Source organism: Aotus nancymaae, unplaced genomic scaffold, assembly GCF_030222135.1.
Source record: "Aotus nancymaae isolate 86718 unplaced genomic scaffold, 86718_ANA_hifiasm-v0.15.2.pri h1tg000004l, whole genome shotgun sequence".
Classification (NCBI taxonomy): domain Eukaryota; kingdom Metazoa; phylum Chordata; class Mammalia; order Primates; family Aotidae; genus Aotus; species Aotus nancymaae.
The window spans coordinates 13935346-13955603 of record NW_026988415.1 but is presented as its reverse complement, the minus strand read 5'-3'; the positions used below and the strand labels follow the sequence as shown (position 1 = coordinate 13955603).

Genomic DNA, 20258 nt, shown 5'->3' with positions numbered 1-20258 from the left:
GGCCAATGTTTCAAAGAGGTTAGTGAAACTGAAGAAGCCTGTGCATACAAAAGGCCAGTTTAGGTAACTATGTTTAAACTTTAGTTTCTTTTCTAAGTAGATATATGTGGAATGCAAGGCCAGCAACCGACTCACAAATACTGATGAAGAAGTGGGAGGGATCTAAAGGAATGCGAGTATGTCCTGCCAGGAAAGAAGTTTGCTGCTTCTGAAATATTTTCGTCTTCTCCACTGGCAGGATTGATCGATTGCAGTTAGCAAAGCGTTTTCTGTGCAGACTGTACAAGCAACTGCTTCTGTAGTTCTGTGCAACTGTTGCTCAAATTCACTTTTCCTTTCGAATGACCCTCTTTGTAGAGCGATAGAAAAATCCATCTAAACCACCCGAACTAATCGTCCGAACTGTTTCCAAGTCTTTTAAAGGAAAATCCTAGCGAGGGTCCTTAATACTTCCCCTTACCCTCTGCCTGGGTTCAAACTTCAACTCCCAGGGTTCGCCCAAGTCCCTCCCCCAGTCCTGTCATCTAATGAATATGCAAATAACACATAATTGGCAGCCAATGGCATGGGTTCTGGTCACATGGTACCGATGGTAGGTGAGCAGACAGAAGTTGTCAGTGAACAGAGACGGCGCTCAGTCTGGGGCGAGCGCTCTAGTGAGCGCGGACGGATGCTTAGGCAGTAGTCCTGGCAGCGGCGGCGGCGGCAGTAGTGGTGGCAGCAGAAGAGAGGAAGGGGGAGGGCCCCGAGGGCTACACACGCTCACACTTTCAAGTTCCCTTGGAGGGAGAGGAGGTGGGGCTGCAGAAAGAGGAGGCCAGGAGCGGTCCCATCCGTCCCGTCCCGTCTCCCCCTCTTCCTCTTGCTCCTTGCCCCCTGGCTCTGCGAGAGTTGAGGGTTCGGGTGGCCGTACGTGGCAGTGAGGCAAGAGGGCCAGGAGAGTGGGAAGCGGAGGCAGGGGTGCGGGGGAAGATGCCCATCCTGCTGTTCCTCGTAGACACGTCCGCCTCTATGAACCAGCGCACTGACCTGGGCACCTCCTATTTAGACATTGCCAAAGGCGCTGTGGAGTTATTCTTGAAGGTAAAGGGAGGGGAGGGGAGAAATGGGAGAGCTCCCGAGGGATTTCGGGGTGTGGATTGAGGTGCTTCTGTAACGTTTGTATCGCCCTCCCCCCTCCTTTCCTACGCGACCCCCTCCGTCATCCCTCGCCCCGCAGCTGCGCGCCCGGGACCCGGCCAGCCGTGGAGACAGGTACATGCTGGTCACCTACGACGAACCCCCGTACTGCATCAAGGTAAAAGGGCCACGGGTGGGGGGACGGGCGGGAAGCGGGAGCAAGTCGGCGGGGGCTGCTTACACCCCTGCCCCCGCCCGAGACGGTCCTGCGTCGCCCGGCGGGGCGGGCGGCGGGGGGGCGCAGAGGGCGGGCGGAGTGGTGCCGTCGGCGGCTTCGGAGTAGCTGTCGCGCCTGGGGTCGGGGAGAGGGGACCGGCGACGAGCAGCCCCGGGGAGAAACCGCAGGAGGGCCGAGCTCGTGGCGCTACAACCGCAGCCGCCTAGGAACATGGCGGACATTTTGCTTTTGTATGAGCCTGCGAGAGGGAGACTGAGGGCGCTGCTGAGATGGAAAGGAGGGAGGGGAGGGAGGAGCGGAGAAGGAGGGCCCGAAACCCGGAGGGAGGCTGCGAGGCGGGCCCGCCCCTTCGAGGCGCACCGCGCGAGGCTGCGGCGGCGGCCGCGGCCCAGGGTCCGGGCGGAGCCTGCGACTCCGCCCCGAGGTCCTGCGGGCTGGGCGCGCGGGCTTTCCCGGAGCCTGGGCTCCTCCTCCGGTCCCTCCTTCCTCCCCTGGTCTTCCTCCCCCTCCTCGGGCTCTTCGCGGCTTCTCCTCCTTCTCCCCCTCTTCCTCCCGCTCCCCTCCCCTTCCTGCTGAGAGCGTGGCAGAGCCAGCCGCCGGCCTTCAAAGACCAGACAACCGTCTTTGCACTCGATGGCCTCTCACCACCCCCGCCCAATCGGAAATCTGTCCGCGCCGCCAGCCTCCCCACCCCCAGACCCGGAGCAAGTCACTGCGTTTCTGCTCCGGAATTGGCCAGGTTCAGCCCCGCTCTCAGTTACCTTAGCTACTGTTACTGTTTCATTGGAAATTCCAGCGAAGCAACGACACGTAGGGGGACGTGCCGAACGCGAACCCACAGGGGCAGAGCTTTTTGGGGACCCGATCTACCTATTTATATCATAAATTAGGTTTGTGCTAGCCACGTAGGAATTTATCCAGGGGCAAGAAAGAAAGGAAGGGGAGGACTCAAATGTGAGCATTTATAATAGTGAACTTCGATGATTTGATTCTGACCTACAGGAGAAAAGTAGGGAGGACAGCCTCTGTGGGGTAATTTATGTTCCTATGGTGAAGAGATAAAGAACTGCTGTTTTGCCTGCAGTGGCCAGATAAAATAGAATTTAAGCTGTTAAATCAACCTGCATAGGAGTCCTGCTTGCATATAGAAATTTAAAAAGTATTTCTACAATCCTTGACGTCTTTTGTTAGGCTTTTTCTGTCTTCCTCAGAATAATCTTAATAGTGCTAGGGAGACGCAGTCTGGATGTGTTGTGATCCGTTTCTGTAGAGTGAGGTGTTATTAATGAATGGAACCTAGCAAACTGAATAGTCGGCCAAAGAGAGTGTTCCTTCAGGCAGAAGGAAACCAAAGAGAAACTAATTTTGTAACTCCGGTTAACAGTTTAATTAGCAGGTTCCCCTTAAAACTGCTCTGGTTTCGATGCTTTGTTTTCAGTTTGTTATTTTAGCCATTTAGAAAAATTGAGTAGACATCTTTCAAAATGCCATAAGCTTTTTAAAAATGTCTGTTTTCCCAAAAGGATGTGATTATTTTTTTCCACATAGAAAAGCAGATGTTTAAACGTCCTAGGTCTGAATGTCTATACCCTTTGACTGCTAATACAGATAAGAATCCACCATTTGTAGTATGGATTTGAAGCCATGCTCCTTATTTCGAAGTAATAAAAAAGATAAACTACAAAGCAGTCTGCCTTATTGGCCGGGTGCAGTGCTGTAATCCTATTACTTTGGGAAGCCGAGTTGGGCGGATTGCCTGAGCTCAAGAGTTCGAGACCAGCCTATGCAACATAGTGAAACCCCGTCTCTACTTAAAAAAAAAAAAAAAAAAAAAGTCAGCCAGGCGTGGTGGCGGGCGCCTGTAATCTCACCTACGTGGGAGGCTGAGGCACTAGAATTGCTTGAACCTGGGAGGCGGAGGTTGCAGTGAGCTGAGACCGTACTGCACTCCAGCCTGGACAACAAAGTGAAACTCTGTCTCAGAAAAAAAAAAAAAGGAACAACTTATTTATCATTTTTCCATATGCCAAGAAGGATCATTTAAAGATAGTTTTCCATCTATAAAACTTATCAAATCAGTATTTACAGAAAGTTGGGAAAGGAAATAAAGCTCATTCTTAACAACCGTCATTACATCTTTTAGCCTAGCATTGTAATTACAGTGCACATATTACTTTGTATTCTGCTTTTTCCACCTATTTTTGTCCCATGAATTATTCCAGGTCGCCACATAGTCTTCGTACTTAAAAATTTTAATAGCTGTGTAATTCATCCATGCTCTTTTAAAGGCTCCAGATAGTTCTATAGAACAGACGGGAAAAGTTGGATTTTGTTTTTAGTGGAAATTTCATCAGATAGCTCTTTTTATCCTGTCATTTTATATACTACATTTTTTTCCTAAAGCAAAAAGCACGTTCCCAAGTTGAGTTTGATGGGTTTTTTTTCACTATGTAGGTCAGATGTATGGGAAGATATGTTTTGTTACATGTTTAATTATTAGTCATTGGTTATCTTCTTCGTCTGTCTTCCAAAGTTTTTCATTGTATGCTTAGATGGTAACTACATGTTCTAGGAAAAGGTTAATGATCTTAATGATGTTCTTGTCATTTTGCTCTCTATACCTGAATTATTAATAATATGCCATATTTTGGTAGCATTTTCTTTTTCTGAGTCTCTTTTCAATCACTCTCTTCCAGCCTGCCTCCAACCCTCTCAGCATGTGGTAACTATTTGTTCTTTTGCTTTTAGGATCTAACCAGCTTGGAAGGTCTGAAATTTTAGAACATCTGGTGATTTTTTTTTTTCTGAAAATTTAGTCTAGTCTTTCACTTGCTAATAGCTGGGAGCCATAAATGTCTGTTTTCTGTCACACTGATTATCAAATAGGTCTTTCTTTGATTGTCAGCAGGCATCTTAGTTCCTACTTAAAAACCTCACTCTCATTAGGAGCCTGAGGTCTTTTCAGCAAAGTGATGTTGGCTAGGATTTTATTGGTAGCTTATTCTTTTGCAGAATGTGAGTATATATATATATTTTTATTTCTCTAAGGTTAAAGGCCATTGTTTCTCTTTTCTCACAATAACTGCTTACTTCTGGGTCTTGGTTGTCTCCAAGTCTAAACATTGTAAAATGAACTTTATTTTCGACTGGAAGGTTTGTTCCTATTGGTGTTCATAACAGGCATGAGTTGTGCATTTGGTTGGAAGATTTTTTCTTAATAGGCATGTAACTCTTCCCAGTATATCCACTTACAAGCTCTGACTATAAATCTTGTGAAAAGTTACTGTGACTGGAATTTTTCACTAATGTATACTGTTGAATATGTGAATATAGTATTTCACCAAAGACTTTGGAACTTTTTACCGCATATCCCTTACTATATAGCTGTGTGTTCTTTTAAAATTAGCCATATCTGTTACTTGCAGTCCAGGTTTGCATGGATGGAATTAAGTTTGACTTGTGTACCATATAAAAAGTATATGAAATGCAAGCATCGTGTGCTACATCTGTTATGTTGCTTTCTAGACAAGTTTTATGCACAGTGTTACAAGTGTTCACCCTACATTTATGCCGTGGTATCTTCAGTGTACACAGCTAGCATGAAATGCTGTTTAACATTTTGAAATGTCTGATGTATCCTTATAAAACTAATCTGTGGTTTTTTAAAGCGTTATGTTTTGGGATTTTTTTGGGGGTATAATAGTTCTTATTAGTCTTGGCTGCGGTTCTGCTGTCTTGTATGTTTTGTTTTGCTATGAATCATTATTTCCTTTTATTCAGTGAATAGAAGACGTAGGCTTGTTACTACTGTCACTTTGGAAGAAAGTAAGCCATTAGAGTAGGGTATATACTAACAAAAGTATTCAAAATAGTTTTATGTTGGAAGCTACTTTGTTAAAATTATTTATTTTTTGTTGAAGGAAATTATTTTTCTAAACATAAAATGGAGTCACTTTTCTAGAAATAGTTGAAACACATGTATAAAATACTGGCCAGAATTTTTTTATAAATAGGAAAAGATAATGTTTCAAAGAAATACCCTAAATCTGTAATTTGAAAACATACATTTGAAAATAAAATTTTCTCTGGAGTGTTGCCTTTTCACATCCTGTAGCTAGCTTTACTTACTGGTGTTTGCATGCCTTTGCCAACATGTATCAGAAAATAGAGACATTTTAGCTTACAGATTTAGGAAGTAAATTTAAGCTTTTAAAATGATACGTGTTAGAGGCATTTTTTGGAATTTTAACTAAGACGTAACTTTTTCATATGCCCATGAATGTATTTTATAGGCCTTATTTGCAAAAGGAGTGACTTTTAGGGGAGCCTTTCATTGTAGTTAAGAAACTATGGAAAAGCTTAACGGTGAAATGGTAGCAACATGGCCTGTGAGAGCAATCTTAGACAATGAAAGATGCTTTTAAAATTCAAAATGCCATGCAGGCAGTGCATTAACTTTTACGATGGATTGCTTCTCCCATGATCTTGCTTTCTTATCCACCTTCCTTTACTGGCCATTTGAGGCATGCAGCAATAATTATTTTGAAATAAGAGAAGGGGAGAGTTAATGGTAGAAGACTAGATCTCTGGGCAATACAACCTTGAGACTAGGGATCAGGTGAAAGATGACTAGGGACAATGACTTGACAAAATTGTGGAGGCCTGTGTCTTCTGTATCCTCAACCTCTCTTGTATCCATTCATTCTTATTTGCTCCACTTTTCAACCTTCACCATTTCTCACTTGCAAGCAGACACTCAATTGTTCTCCCTACTTCCAGTCCTGCTCTCCACTGATTCCTTCCCCTCATTGCCCGCAGACTGATCATTCTTTAAGTAAAATAAAGTCATTCCCCTATGAAAAAATCTTTCAGTGGCACTGCATTACATTTCCCAATAAAAGTAAATTTCTTGGCCTGGCCTCCAAGGCCCTTCATGATCTGGCCCTATCTTATCATGTCTCTGCCCTCTCTTCTCTTCTCAGGGACCCGAGGCTTCAGCCACAATGAGAAAATAGGTCCTCCTCTCCAACATACGATGCTACTTTCTTCTGTGCCATTTGTAAATGTTGTTCCCTCTGCCTGGGACATATTGGTTGGCCTGACATACCTCAGGTCTTTATTCTGTGTTCTCAAAAGTCATCTTGTCCCTCTGCATTTTCCCTACTCCAAGCAGTATAACAACTCCCTCTGCGATCCTTTAGCATGTTGTCCACACCTTAACTATATAGCATTTAGCATGTTATATGGTGACTATTAGTGTTTATGTTGACTTCCCTAATGTGAGCTCTTTAAGGGCAAATATTTGAACTTCTAGGTATTTGTATCCCTAGTACCTAAGGGAGTGTTTAGATTTTAATAGGTACTCAACAAATGGAAAAAGATTTCAAGCAATATTTAAGTGTCAAAGCTACTCATTCCCCTCATGTCTAAGCTTACCTCATTCCCAGTACTCTTCCCCAGAGAGTAATCACTATTAACAATTTGATATATTTAATGTTTATTGCCCCTAGCATTTTCATATAGGTTCAAGTTTATAATATGGTAGGATCTTAATGTATTTTTTACAAGATAAGTGTATATATTTCCCTTTTTTCCTTTTTTATCAAAGTATAATTTATATACAGTAAAATACATGAATCCTAATGATATGATGCATTTTTATATTTATACATCCATTGTAACCACCATCCCAACCCAAGATATATAACGTTTCCATCAACCAGGAAAATGCCTCTTGCATCTTTTTGCAACCCATCTCTCCCCGGCATGTAATTGCTGATCTGACTTTTATTACCATTGTAGTGATATGATCAAAATGGTATTATCAAAAGACAAGTCTAATAGTGGATCGACATTACAGCAGTCTAGGCATTCATTTACCATATGCTTCTTGAGTATCTCCTCTGCACCAGGCTCTGTTATAGGGGTCTAAGGTGAAACCAGAAAGACCTGGCCTAAGGGGGGACCAGAATAATAAAAGACATGGTCCTCGTCATTGAAGGTCTTGAGGATAGACACTGGAAAAAGCTGACTAGAGAAGGTGGCTTAGGATATGGGAAATGTCAAGAGCAGTGGACTCTTAACCGAAGACCTGGAGGCAAGGGAGGAGGATGCACAGGACTGAGAATCTGATGTGTCTCAAGACTATAACTAGTTAAGACTGGGCACAGAAAAGCTTTGAAACCTACAAGCTAGAGTTTGTACATTTCTTCTGGGATGCAGAGCTCTTAGGTGGAACTGAAGAGAAATAGGACAAAGCTTGTCTGTATGCTTGTTTGATTATAATTACCTTTTAAGCGAGCTAAAGGGAAAGGAGAATAAAAGGCTAGGGAAACCCGGAGGTTGTAGTTGAAATTGCCTCGTTTTGTAATAGTGCTTGCTATTTGAGAGCTTTTGGCCTTAGAGTTGGGATTGGGGGGTGGGGTTGGGCACAGGTAAGGAAAGGGCAGATATTTTCCTTTTCAGTTTGCCTTTGCTTTGGGAAGATAATTACAATTTAGCATACAGGGTTCTCAGTTTCACAGAGTGAAAAAATATGGCAGCGTTTCCACATCTCAGGAAGAAATGTGTTTTCTAGGGAAGGGCAGGATTGAAGGACCCTCCTTATGGGAGTGAGAAGGGCGGTGAAGAAAGGAAACTACCCATTTCATTTAAGTCCTTAAATGAAAAACTCTTTGTAAACATGGCCTCCTCCTGGTTCTCTTTTACAAAAAGAGTGCAAATGAGAGACCCAGGCAGTCCCTTTGTAACTATGTATTGGGAGCTTGGAACACAGTATCTCCTGGATACAATGTTGGAAGTGGTGATTAGGTTCCCAGAGCTTCCTCCCCAGGAAAGCCTTTTTAATCCTTAATGTCACTTAGCCATAGACCTATTGTGTTTATCATTGTTTCTAATGGGAAATGGGTTTGAGTTTCCAACTTGATTTGTTGAAAGCATATTCCTTCCCCATTCTTCCTCACAACTTGGTGTGGACTACGGTTCCACACAGTAAGGGCTCCAGCAGAGAGGGTGAGGGGCTGAGGTGACGGTTGAGGTAGGCATGGCTCTTCACGGATGTCAACTATTCCTATTCATAGATTGGCTACATTTACACGGTTCAGTGCAGCATCCACTTAGCTGTGTACAGTTATTGAGCACTTGAAAGGTGTTTAGTCTGTCAGTGGGTGCTGCAACAGACAGTGTAAAATATAATATTTTGGAAATATTAAGTAAATTATTAATCTAACTTGTTTCTTTTTATTTTTTTAATGTGGTGACTTGAAAATTTAAAATCCCATATGTGACTTGTACTATATTTCTGTTAGACAGCAGTGTTCATCTATATTTCTTCTTAAGATATTTTATGATGTTCATATCCTAGGAATTGTTTCTGAAGGACGATCCTTTCTCTAGAAGTTTTGTTTAAAATGAACATCCCTCCCATAAAGGACTCATTTGTGCATGAAAGGTTATCATACAGTTTAGAGTTGATGGCTTGATAACCCTTGCCCGTGGGGCAAAATATGAAAGCATCCCATTCTTGTTTGTATTGAAAGCCAGTTTGGTTGCTTAGTCTTTTGGATGCAGTTGGTGATCCAACTGGTTGGGTTAGGAAGTCTTTTCCTGGGCTAAGTATAGTGGAATATGTATGTGAACGAATGTAACTGCAGTAATTCAGAATTCTGTTTATAATATATGCTCACCAGTGGCACTAAATGTTTCGTGCTTTCAGTGTTATTAGAAATATGTAACATGTCCCTTGTTAGATTTACATAGCTACTTTGCCCAAGAATTCTCAGGAACAGTTTTCTTTAGGAAGTGGAGGATAAAGAATAAATTCTCTAGTTTGGCATAGTGGAAAACTTAACAAAGGGGAATTTGTATCACTGATATTTTTGAAGGCTTTCTTGATGTTGCCCAGCAGAGCCCTTGTCTTATATCATGGCAAGTCATCAGTGGCATTAAAAGGAAGGAGAGGACTGGAGGGTTCCTAGGATTCTTATTTCTGACAGTCGTTAACTTTCTCAAAACTTAATCCTCCTAGTGGAGGTTACAGGAGTGATTGATTGTTATTTCTTTGGTAACTATAGTGGCTCCCATTTAAGGAATAAGCGCCAATGTCTAATTCTGAGGCTGGGTGGATTTATAGATATGCTGATGAATAGTGTCTGTAAGAGGTAGGACCATTTTATAGCCATAGTTTTGGATCCTCCTAAATCCCATCTTATAGTCAAAGGTGTTATCTAGCTTATATAGCATATCCCTGTATTTCAGATATGATTTGACGTATATCTGCTTCCTTGTAATAATGAACAATCTCAAAATGGCTTTCAAATAATAGCAGCTGACATTTATTGAGTAATGCTTATGTACAGGGCAATGTGCCAATGAATGTAAAATGTTTATTTAGTTTCTCTTCCTAGTCAACCTGGGTACTGGTATTACTAGGTACTATTATTATCCTCATTTTATAGGTAAGGGAACCAGGGCCCAGAGAGGTTAATTACACAGCCAATAGTAACCCAAGTCTGTCTCTATTCCAGTCTATTCAGTGATTAACCGCTTCACTTTTCCTATCAACTGTGACAGACATTCTTTTTGATAACTTCTAATTGGTATTTTCTCATTATGATGCATGTCCTAGAGCCATCATCTTTTAAACATAATTATCGTGCTGTTATTTATAGCTGCTTTTAATTGCTTGGTATTGTAGCAAGCATTCAATGAATGAAAATTATTACTGCTAGTGCTATTATTTTTAATATTTCTCTGAGTATTGCTAGGTGAATATTGTGATGCATTTGTTTATGTGACACTTTGGCCTTTGATGTCCCACAGTTATGCCCCTACTAGTGACAGATGTAGAGTTGTTGAGACTCTCAGTTGATGGAGTGTGAGATAGTTGAGGACTGGAGGATGTGAACTGGGAGTCTAGGCTGACTGGACCCTATAGGAATAGTGGTAGGTTTGTAAAATCAGCAGGGTAGTCGTTGGCTATCTATTAATAATAGCCGCTAGAAACTGATACGCCTTCTTCACTTTACCAGTCTCCTGATAAATGCTTTTCTTATGGGGAAAAGAAAGATATTCAGTGTACTCCACAGTAGCCATTTGTCTTTTCTAATCCACAGCCTCTGGTGGAGGTAGACATGGTTTTTTAAAAGGCCTAGATTACCATTATTCCTTTGCAGAGTTTTGTGTGTCAGCCTGAGCCTTATCTGCTGGTGTGGTCCTCATTTCAACCACTTCTCCCATTCTCCTCAAGCCACACCCCTATCATAGCTAGGTCATTGATTTTTTTTTTTCCTCCTGGGGTAGAAGGAAAGATGGCCTGGAGTAGAAGAGTGGATTTTAGAGAAGAAATAGAGATGTCAGTCAGTGGGGTCTTAACCAGAGAAACATTGCATGAAGACTTTTGGGTGATGTGCCAGATGTTTATAGAAAAAGTAGAATTCTATATCTTAAGCCATTTTCCCCTGGTTATACTACTCTTTAATGCCAGCTGCTCCTTTATTATCTATATCCTGCCCTGTAGCTCAGATACTTCAGTGAACTTAGTACCAGGAGCCAAACACAGGATTTGAATGCAATTGAACAAAAGACTTGAAACATTTCTGTTTGTGCAACTGAAAAATGGTACTGTTAAGAAAAGTAAATGATTTATTAAGGTCCTAAGATTTACTATTGAGCTACTCGAGCAAAGTTACTAATATTTATCCTGTTTGTCCTTGACTACATTTGAAACTAACTGCCTCTCCCTTCCAGAAACTTATCACTTCCTTTATTCTGTTGCTCCAACCCCTCTCTGATAATTCTTTCTCTGTCTTCCAAAGTCTTTCCCTTGGTTAGTGTATCCTGCTTCATTCATGGTTCCAAATATTCCAGTGCACACTGATGCTTCACCGTCTTCATCTTCTCACTCAGGCATCTCAACTGACTGCAGGACATCTCCACACATCTCCACTGTCTATCCTGGTATCAGCACACAGTCAGACCTCCTCTGTCATTATTCAGCTTTGTTTTTGTTTGTTTGTTTGTTTGTTTGTTTTACATTCCATCTTCTCTGGCCTATCTGCCATCCCTTTGAAATTTTTCTTACATGTGTTCCTTCGACTCAATTTCTGCTGCCATCACTTTAATCTAGGTCTCATGTTTTTATGCTTTGACCACTGTACCAACCTTCTAACTGGACTCCCAGGTGCCTCCAAAATTCCCATCTCCACTCACATCAACTGCTAAGTTTCTAAAAAAGTTGATTTTATCATATCACCCTCCCCAACAGCCTTCAGTCTCTCCATGCCTATGAGGTCAAGTCTAAATTTCCCAGCCCGCCATTCTGAGATCTCTAGGATCTGTTCCACTTGTCGGTATAAACTTATTTCCCACAGAAGCCCTGCACTGTCTCTTCTACCCTCCGAGTGTATCTCCCCATTCCTGATGCCAGACCTTAGAACATCAGTTAACCAAAGGAAGAAGAGATACAGAGCTAGGAGAGCTGAAGGCCTGGGGGAGGAGAGGAAGTGAACTGAAAGCATTCCATTAAGGGTGTCACTTAAGGGTGAGGACATGACAGAACATGCTTTAAAATGCTATTATAATGATGAGAAGTTGCAGAAGGAAGGGGGGCTGGGAGCTGGAGTATGACCTTTAGTGTTTGATTACCCTGAACTCTAGACCAAGATGGTTTGATTTAAATTGGCCTGAAGTTGCCTGGAGGCACTGCAGCTTAATCAGAAGGGCCAGTCCCTCTTGGAATTTTTGCCTCTGCCAAACACAGCCCACATAACTAGACAGTGGACAATACGATGACAGGGAGAATATCTAGCCTTTAATATAGCCATGACATTGAAAAGTGGAGACCCCTTCTGTTTTATTTCTTGAAGGAGGATTTGATGATATGTAGAGCAAATCTCTCCACTTTTCTTAATAGCTTACATAGGTGCATAGACATTGTAAACTCCATTTCATAGTGATGCCTTTGAGTTTTGTATTAGAAGTAGATTTAGGCTATTGCTAGGTACTTTTATAAAATCAGATTTTTAAAAGTAGACATAGTACATCCTGTCTAGATTACACCATCCACTGTCATGTAATATGGCAAACTGTGTCATTGTCACTTCAGTAGCTCTGTCAAGAGTGCTGGACTGGAAGGCAAGAGATCCGTGTTCTTAGCCTGAATCTGTTACTAATTACACACAGGTCCCCGGGCAAGTCACTTAACCTTTTATGGTGTCAGTTTCCTCATCTGTTAAATGAAGGGATTAGACTAGATTATTTCCAGGGCTCCTTCCGAAAAAGTACAGGAGAGAGTTGTATAACTGAAAGGCAGGAAGTGGAATAATTGAGGCTTGGAATTCAGAGCGACTTAAAAATTACTTTAGGCAAGACGTGGTGGCTCACACCTGTAATCCCAGCACTTTGGGAGGCTGAGGTGGGAGGACCTCTTGAGCCTAGGAGTTTGAGACCAACCTGGGAAACATGTATCTACAAAAAATAATTTAAAAAATATTAGCCTGGCATAGTGGCACATACCTGCAGTCTCAGCTACTCAGGAGGCTCAGGTGAGAAGATCACCTGAGCCCAGGAGTACAAGACTGCAGTGAGCTATGATCACACCACTGCACTCCAGCCTGGGCCACAGAGCAAGATCCTGTCTCAAAAAAAAAAAAAAACTTTTAATTTTAGAAAACAGGTCCTGGATATGTTTAATGTGCTATATCACACATTTAGTGGTTACATTGGTAAATGTCTCTCCATCTTATTGATTCTGTTTGCTGCGAACAATTTAATCATGTTCATGACAGAGTCCTATCAATAGTTACTTTGGACGAGTGAGAGTGAGGGTTTGGTGAACAGACAGACTGACTTTGTATTTTGTTGGGATGTTAAACAATGAATGCATGTTACGTTTACGAGATAAAAAGTAGCTCATAACAATTTTTTTGAAATTATTTTTTTTTTCATCAACTTTTATTGAGTTCTGGGGTACATATGCAAGATGTGCAGGTTTGTTGCAGAGGTAAACATGTGCCATGGTGGTTTGCTGCATAGATCATCCCCTCACCTAGGTGTTAAGCCCAGCCTCCATTAGCCATTCTTCCTGACGTTCTCCCTTCTCCCAGCCTCCTCCACAGACCCCAGTGTGTGTTATTTCCCCCATGTGTCCATGTGTTCTCATGAAAGAATTTTTCCTAAAAGAATTAGTCCTGGGGAAAGAGATGCTGTGTAATCTTCAGAAAGTAATACATGGCCATTCTGCTCTCTCATATGTGCAACACTTTCTGCAATGCTTATATGACTTAGTCTCATTCCTGTCCATGTATGTCTTTTCCAAGACCAAAATTTTTTATTATTTTATGTATTTGTCCATAAAATGACCCAAAATGTAACCAACTGAACGTATGATTTTCACAATAGCAGTTTTTTTTTTCTGATAATAAGTATTTGTTGATAGCTGCAGTTGAAGTAGTCTGAGACTGGGAAAGGAAACTTTTCATATTTACATATGACCAAGTTTAGTAAGTTCTAAAATGTTTCTGCTTCAGTAGCAGTGCAATTGACTTTTGGAGGGAGGAGAAAAGCTTCTAAAATTATTGGTTTCTACATGTTACTGTCCACTGGTGAAGGTCAGGTTTCTTTTGATCTTATCATGTTTTCCAGTAAACTTTGAGAAGTATGCTGCTTCACGATTTTATCATAATTCCCTGGGGTAAGAATCGAAAACATAAATGTGTTTTGCAAATTTTCCAGATCGTTATGATTGTTTTTATGCCTAGAAAACCTCATACCTAGGTATTACTTTAAAGAGATCAGTAACACAAAATGGTAAACTGTGTGTCAGTGGAATCAAACTGTGAATCATTTTTTTATCCAATTTTGTTAAATGATGTGATCATGCAAGTCTTTAACTGTCTGCTGAAGATCAGTGCAGCAGGCCACAGACTGTTAAATACCTTTCTGCAATATATTGGGAGAGGTCAATTTCTTAAGAACTTTGTTAAAAAGTAGAAGACTCAAATAAGATAGATTTGTTTTATGTTGTCTTGGCTGGTAGTATCTCCTGAAGCATATGGAGGAAAATTGGTAGATCGAACCACAGAATGATAGCATTCAGAGTTCTCAGGGAGAGAACTGATTTAATCAGATAAAATGGACTTTGCACATTTTGGCACGTTCAAGACACTAAGAAAAGCCCTTGCAGAAGCAACTTTTACGAAACAGAATCCAAGAGAACTGGTTATTATTATTATTTAAAGATAGGGTCTTGTTCTGTCACCCAGGCTGGTGTGTAGTGGCGTGATCATAGTTCACTGCAGCCTCAAACTCCTGGGCTCAAGCGATTGCCACTTGGGACTACAAACACATGCCACTATGGTTGGCTAATTTGTATGTTAATTTTTTTGTAGACACAGGGGTCTCACTATGTTGCCCAGGCTGATCTTAAACTCCTGGGCTCAAGTGATCTTCACTCCTCAGCCTCCCAAGTGTTGGGATTACAGGTGTGAGCCACTGCACCCAGCCTGGATATTCTTTAAAAAGTTATTTTAAAGCTACACTAGTACATTTAAAACACAGAACAGTAAAATTCCTCCTTTGAGCATTGAAGTATATTAGTACCTTGAGTCAAGTGAGAAAAGCACAAAAAAAAGTGAAATCACAAATTGCTATCAGAGTATCAGGGAAAAAATTTTGTCAGGGTCAGAAAATATAAACAAAAAGGAAGTTTTCAGAGGAGGTACAAGAAGGCAAACAGTTTCATTCTTGTAATGGTATAATGCATTTTTAGTGTGTACTTCATAATTGTAACAACCTCCTTTATAAGTGTGTAGCTGTAAAAATCATTTTACAAAGATATTTACAGTTTAAGGTGATTCAGCTGTCACAGTGTTCTGTTTCCTAAGAGAGCAAGTAAACCTTGTCTTTGTTATCAGAATTGGAGTCCATTTTAATTGTGAGGAGAAAATTCTTGAAGTTGAGAAGTTTTAACTTGCCCAAATATTCAGGGCAAAGACCAAGAAAAAAGTCATTTGTCTCCTCAGGAGACAGAGTTGATTGGAAAAGCAGGGCATCGTATTTTTCATGTCATTCCATCCCACTGGTGAGTTTGCCAATGTGGGAACAGTTTGTGATGACAAAGATGACAGAATGCTAAATTGAAGAAGAAAGTAAGTTGGTTGAAAAATACTTTTGGAATTGATTTATGCAAATTTTCTGGGTTGTTACAGAGCAAGTTTTCCCCAAACTTATGGAGAGCAGATGGAAAAAGGAAAATAGTTTATCTTTCAACAAGAGAAATGATGGCCCTGCTAAATTTAGACTCCTTGGCTTTAACTTGCGACATCTGGGAAAATACTCAAATCTGTTAATCATCTAGTTTGTATAACTACCTAGAAGAGCCCAACGTCCAGGATAAACCTCTAACATGGGCTTACGAATGGCGAATATTACCAGGCTGATTTAATTTCCTTTAATAAAAGATAAAAAGTTTTGTCAAGGAGAGGAAAGCAACATGCATTGGCTTTCCGGATGTCAGCAAGGTTTTTCGTTCATTCATTGTGAAGGACTTCCTAACAAGCAAGGAAGATTTGAATTGGACTGCACTGCTCCTTAGGGGAATGTCCAGATAGGCTGCGGGATGTATGTGCCTAAAACTGGTCAGTGCAGTGGCTCAGAACCGAGTCGGGGGACACTGCAAATGGACCCTCCCAGCAGTAAGTTCTGTCACTGCTGTGTGAAGGAGCCTGGCTTGTGAAAATTCATAATGTACAAGGATTCTTTTTGCTCTTTGGAAAAATTCACTGCCAGTCCCTTTAAATAGCTACCACTCTAGAGAATCTTAATCATTCAACTATTTTTGATTTATAAATAGTCAATTCACATACAGTTTGTAAGGGTTACTTTTCTTGTGGTAAGTTAGGTTACAGCTGCCCTAAATATCTCTATCGGTTACCTTGGCTGGGGAAATTAACAGCATGTTTATTAAACTTTTACATTATACTGTGTTATAACATTATATCATTTTCCAAATGTTTGGCAAGGTTGCTAACATTTTGGAAAAGTAGATTGCAAGTGACCTTTAGAGATAGAACAGGAGTTTTCGGAAAGACCTCTAACACCACTCCCACATCCCCTTTGAGGACAGTTGATCTGCTTTTATCTCTTTTACTTGTTTTTATTTCCTGGCAAGATTAAAATGGAGGAAAAGGCTTCTCTGTTTTTAAAAAATAAAACTCAATGAAAATAAATAAATCAGGGAAATGGCCTGGCTAAAATGGGATGAAGTTCAGGAGGGACAAGTACTAGGATACTGAGGGATAGGTTTAGGGGAGCCGCTAATTAACACCCCTTCCTTTCCCTCCTCCACTTGAAATCTATTGAGAAATAAGACACAGAAGCCAGCCAGAGTTCCAAATAACAGCTTTATTCCTGATCAAAACTAGACGATAGGCTGTAGCCTAGATGTGTGTTCGTGAAAGGCTTCCAAGTAGTTGACATATTGACACACCTCCCCTGTGGGTATGTTGTAGGGGCAGAACCTGCCCCTTAAGCACCACATGTCAGAGAACATACCAGAATATTCAAAAGAGCTTCAGCAACAGGCCTGCAGAGAGCATGCCAGTTTCCTGTTTGCAAACCAACCAGTCAGATGAGAAGTTGGAAATGTGGGTGCAGAGGGTAATAGAAAATATTGCTTTTAGGCTTTGCCCTTCTGAGGAGAAAAGTGCAAATTCTCTCCTTCCTGCGGTGATGTAAGTGGAGAATAAATAGCTAGTGGCTAGTCAGATCTAGCTGGGACAAGAACCCAGGTCACATTGATAGATAGAAAGGCCTATGTTTTTCTGTTGGCATGAAAAGACATTTTTAGTTGACTATGGAAATTTAAACCCAGCCTGAATTAACATATTTACTGAGACAGGAGGTGTTCTCTTTCTGTAAATCAGATTTACATAAGGGATTGTTACAGAGCATAGAATTCTAAGATACATAAGTCCGATTTATATTAAAGGAACATATAGAATTATAGGATATAAAAAACTGCAAGGGTCCTTAGAGTTGGTTTTTCAGTGCTTTCATTCCTTGGGTGAGGAAACAGCTCCAGTAGGATTAAGTGACTTACTCTGGACCACTTGCCAAGCGAGTTAGTGACAGCTAGGAATAGACCAGGCCCTTCTAACTCCTAATTCACTGTTCCCCACACCTAATTGTTCTGTACTTAGGTATCAGAGAAAGTAGGCCTAAATGAAAATGAAATTTGAAAATTTTATTAAACTTGTAAACTACTCTAACAAGACATATCTGTGAAGTAAATACAAGCTTACCATGAAGATAGTGCGGGTTCAATTACCAGACCACCACAATGAAATGAGTCACAAGAATTATTTGCTTTCGCAGTTCATAGGAAAGTTATGTTTACACCATACTGTAGCCTATTAAGTGTGCAATAGCATTATGCCTAAAAAACAATGTATACACCTTAATTTAAAATACTTTATTGCTTAAAAAAAAGTTAATGATCACCTAAGCCTTCAGCCAGTCATAATCTTTTTGCTGGTGGAGGGTCTTTCTTCGATGTTGATGGCTGCTGAGTTATCAGGGTAGTTGTTGCTGAAGGATGGGTTGGCTGTGGCAATTTCTTAAAATAAGACAACTATGAACTTTGCCGCATTGGTGGACACTTCCTTTCATGAAAGTTTTCTCTGTAGCATGCAGTGCTTTTCAATAAAATTTTATCCACAGTAGAACTTTCAAAATTGGAGTCCATCCTCTCAAACTCTGCCACTGATATATAAACTCAGTTTATATAATATTCTAAAGTTATTGTTGTCATTTCAACAATGTTCACAACATCTTCACCATGAGTAGATTCCATCACAGGAAACCATTATCTTTGCTTATTCATAAGAAACAACTCAGTCATTAAAGTTTGATCATGAGATTGCAGCAATTCAGTCACATCCTTAGGTTTCACTTCTAATTCTAGTTCTCATGCTCTTTCTGCTACTTCTGCAGTTACTTCCTCCACTGGAGTTTTGAACCCCTTAAAGTCATCTATGAAAGTTGGAATCACCTTCTTTGGAACTCCTGCTGATGTTGTTATTTTGACCTCCTCCCATGAATCACGAATGTTCTTAATGCCATCTGGAATGTTGAATCCTTCTCAGAAGGGTTTCAACTTTGCCCAGATGCATCACAGGAATCAGTATCTATGCAGCTATAGCTCTAGAAAATGTACTTCTTAGTAGCCTTACAAAATGTGTTTTTTAAATAATAAGACTTGAAAGTCAAAATGACTCCTTTACCCATGATCTACAGAATGGATGTTGTGTTAACAGGCATGACAACAACATTGATCTCCTTGTATATCTACATCAGGGCTCTTGGGTGGCCAGGTGCATTGTCGATGATCAATAGTATTTTGAAAGGAATATTTTTTCTGAGCATTAGGTCTCAAGAGTGGGCTTAACATATTCAGTAAGCCATGCTGTAAACAGATGTGCTGTCATCTAGGCTTTGTTGTTCCATTGCGAAAGCACGGGCCGAGTAGATGTAGCATAATTCTTAAGGGCTCTTGGATTTTCAGGGTGGCAAATGAACACTGGCTTCAGCTTAAAGTCACCAGCTGTATTAGCCCCTAACAAAAAGTCAGCCTGCCCTTTGAGGCTTTGAAGTCAGGCATTGACTTCTCCTTCCAAGTTATGAAAGTTCTAGATGGCATCTTCTTCCTATAGAAGTCTGCTTCATCTACATTGAAAATCTGTTGTTTAATGTAGCCACCCTCATCAGTGATCTTAGCTAGATCTTCTGGATAACTTGCTATAGCTTCTATATCAGCACCTGCTGCTTCACCTTGCACTTTTATGATATGGAAGTGGCTGCTGCTTCTAGCTTCAAAGTTTTCTTCTGCAGCTTCTTCACCTCTCTCAGTCTTCACAGAGTTGAAGATTCATTTCATCAACTCTAGGAAGAGTTAGGACCTTGCTCTGGATTAGGCTTTGGTTTAAGGGAATGTTGTAACTGGTTTGATCTTCTATCCAGATCACTAAAACTTTCTCCATATCAGCAATGTGGCTGTTTCTCTTCTTACTCCTGTGTTTCCCGAAGTAGCATTTTAAATTTTATTCAAGAGCTTCCTTTGTATTTACAATGTGGGTAACTGTTTGGTGCAAGACGCCTATTAGCCTACCTATCTCAGCTTTCAGCATGGCTTCCTCACTAAGTTTAATCATTTCTAGCTTTCGATTTAAGAAGTGCAACTGTTCCTTTCACTCGAACACTTAAGAGGCCACTGTAGGGTTACTAACTGGCCTGATTTCAGTATTGTTCTGTCTCAAGGAATAGTAAGGCCTGAGGAGAGGGAGAGAGACAGGGAACAGCTGGTCGGTGGAGCAGTTAGAACACATACAATATGTATCGAAAAAGTTCACTGCCATCTTATATGGGTATGGTTCATGGACTCCCAAAGTGTTGGAATTACAGGCGTGAGCCATTGTACCTGGCCTCAAGCCTCCTAGCTTCTTCTGACTACAGCTTCACTTTCCTCCAGGCTGTCCTGTATGTCACTGTCAGACTGATTTTCTTGTTTCCTCCTGCCTTGAATTCTGTAGTGTGTCTACTGTCTGCTGCTCTAAGGCCAAGCTCTCATACTTGACCTTCAGGTCTCTGAGGAACATCAGTGTTCAATAGAAATAATAATGTCAGTCATACACATAATCTAAAATTTCCGAGTAGCCACATTAAAAAGGAAAAACAGGTAAAACTAATTATACTAAAATATTTTATCTAACCAAAAATATCCAAGACATCATTTCAACGTGTAATCAATATAAAAATAATGAGATTTTTGGCATTTTTTTGTTCTGCATCCTCGAAATGCCAAATGTATTCTATGCTTACATTACATCTCCATCCAGACTAGTCA

The 20258-nt window shown here is 40.9% G+C and overlaps 1 protein-coding gene across 6 annotated transcripts in view; it reads left to right on the top strand.

The window, feature by feature from the left end:
* Window positions 1–615: 615 nt before the first annotated feature.
* INTS6L (integrator complex subunit 6 like) overlaps window positions 616–20258 on the top strand; it is a 59995-nt gene continuing 40352 nt past the window's right edge. For all 6 annotated transcript variants that reach the window (XM_021667183.2, XM_021667181.2, XM_021667182.2 and 3 more), the window contains exons 1-2: window positions 616–1083; window positions 1220–1297. In XM_021667183.2, the coding sequence (XP_021522858.1) occupies window positions 973–1083; window positions 1220–1297 (189 nt within the window). In that variant the 5' untranslated portion in view covers window positions 616–972. The remainder of the gene's footprint in view (window positions 1084–1219; window positions 1298–20258) is intronic.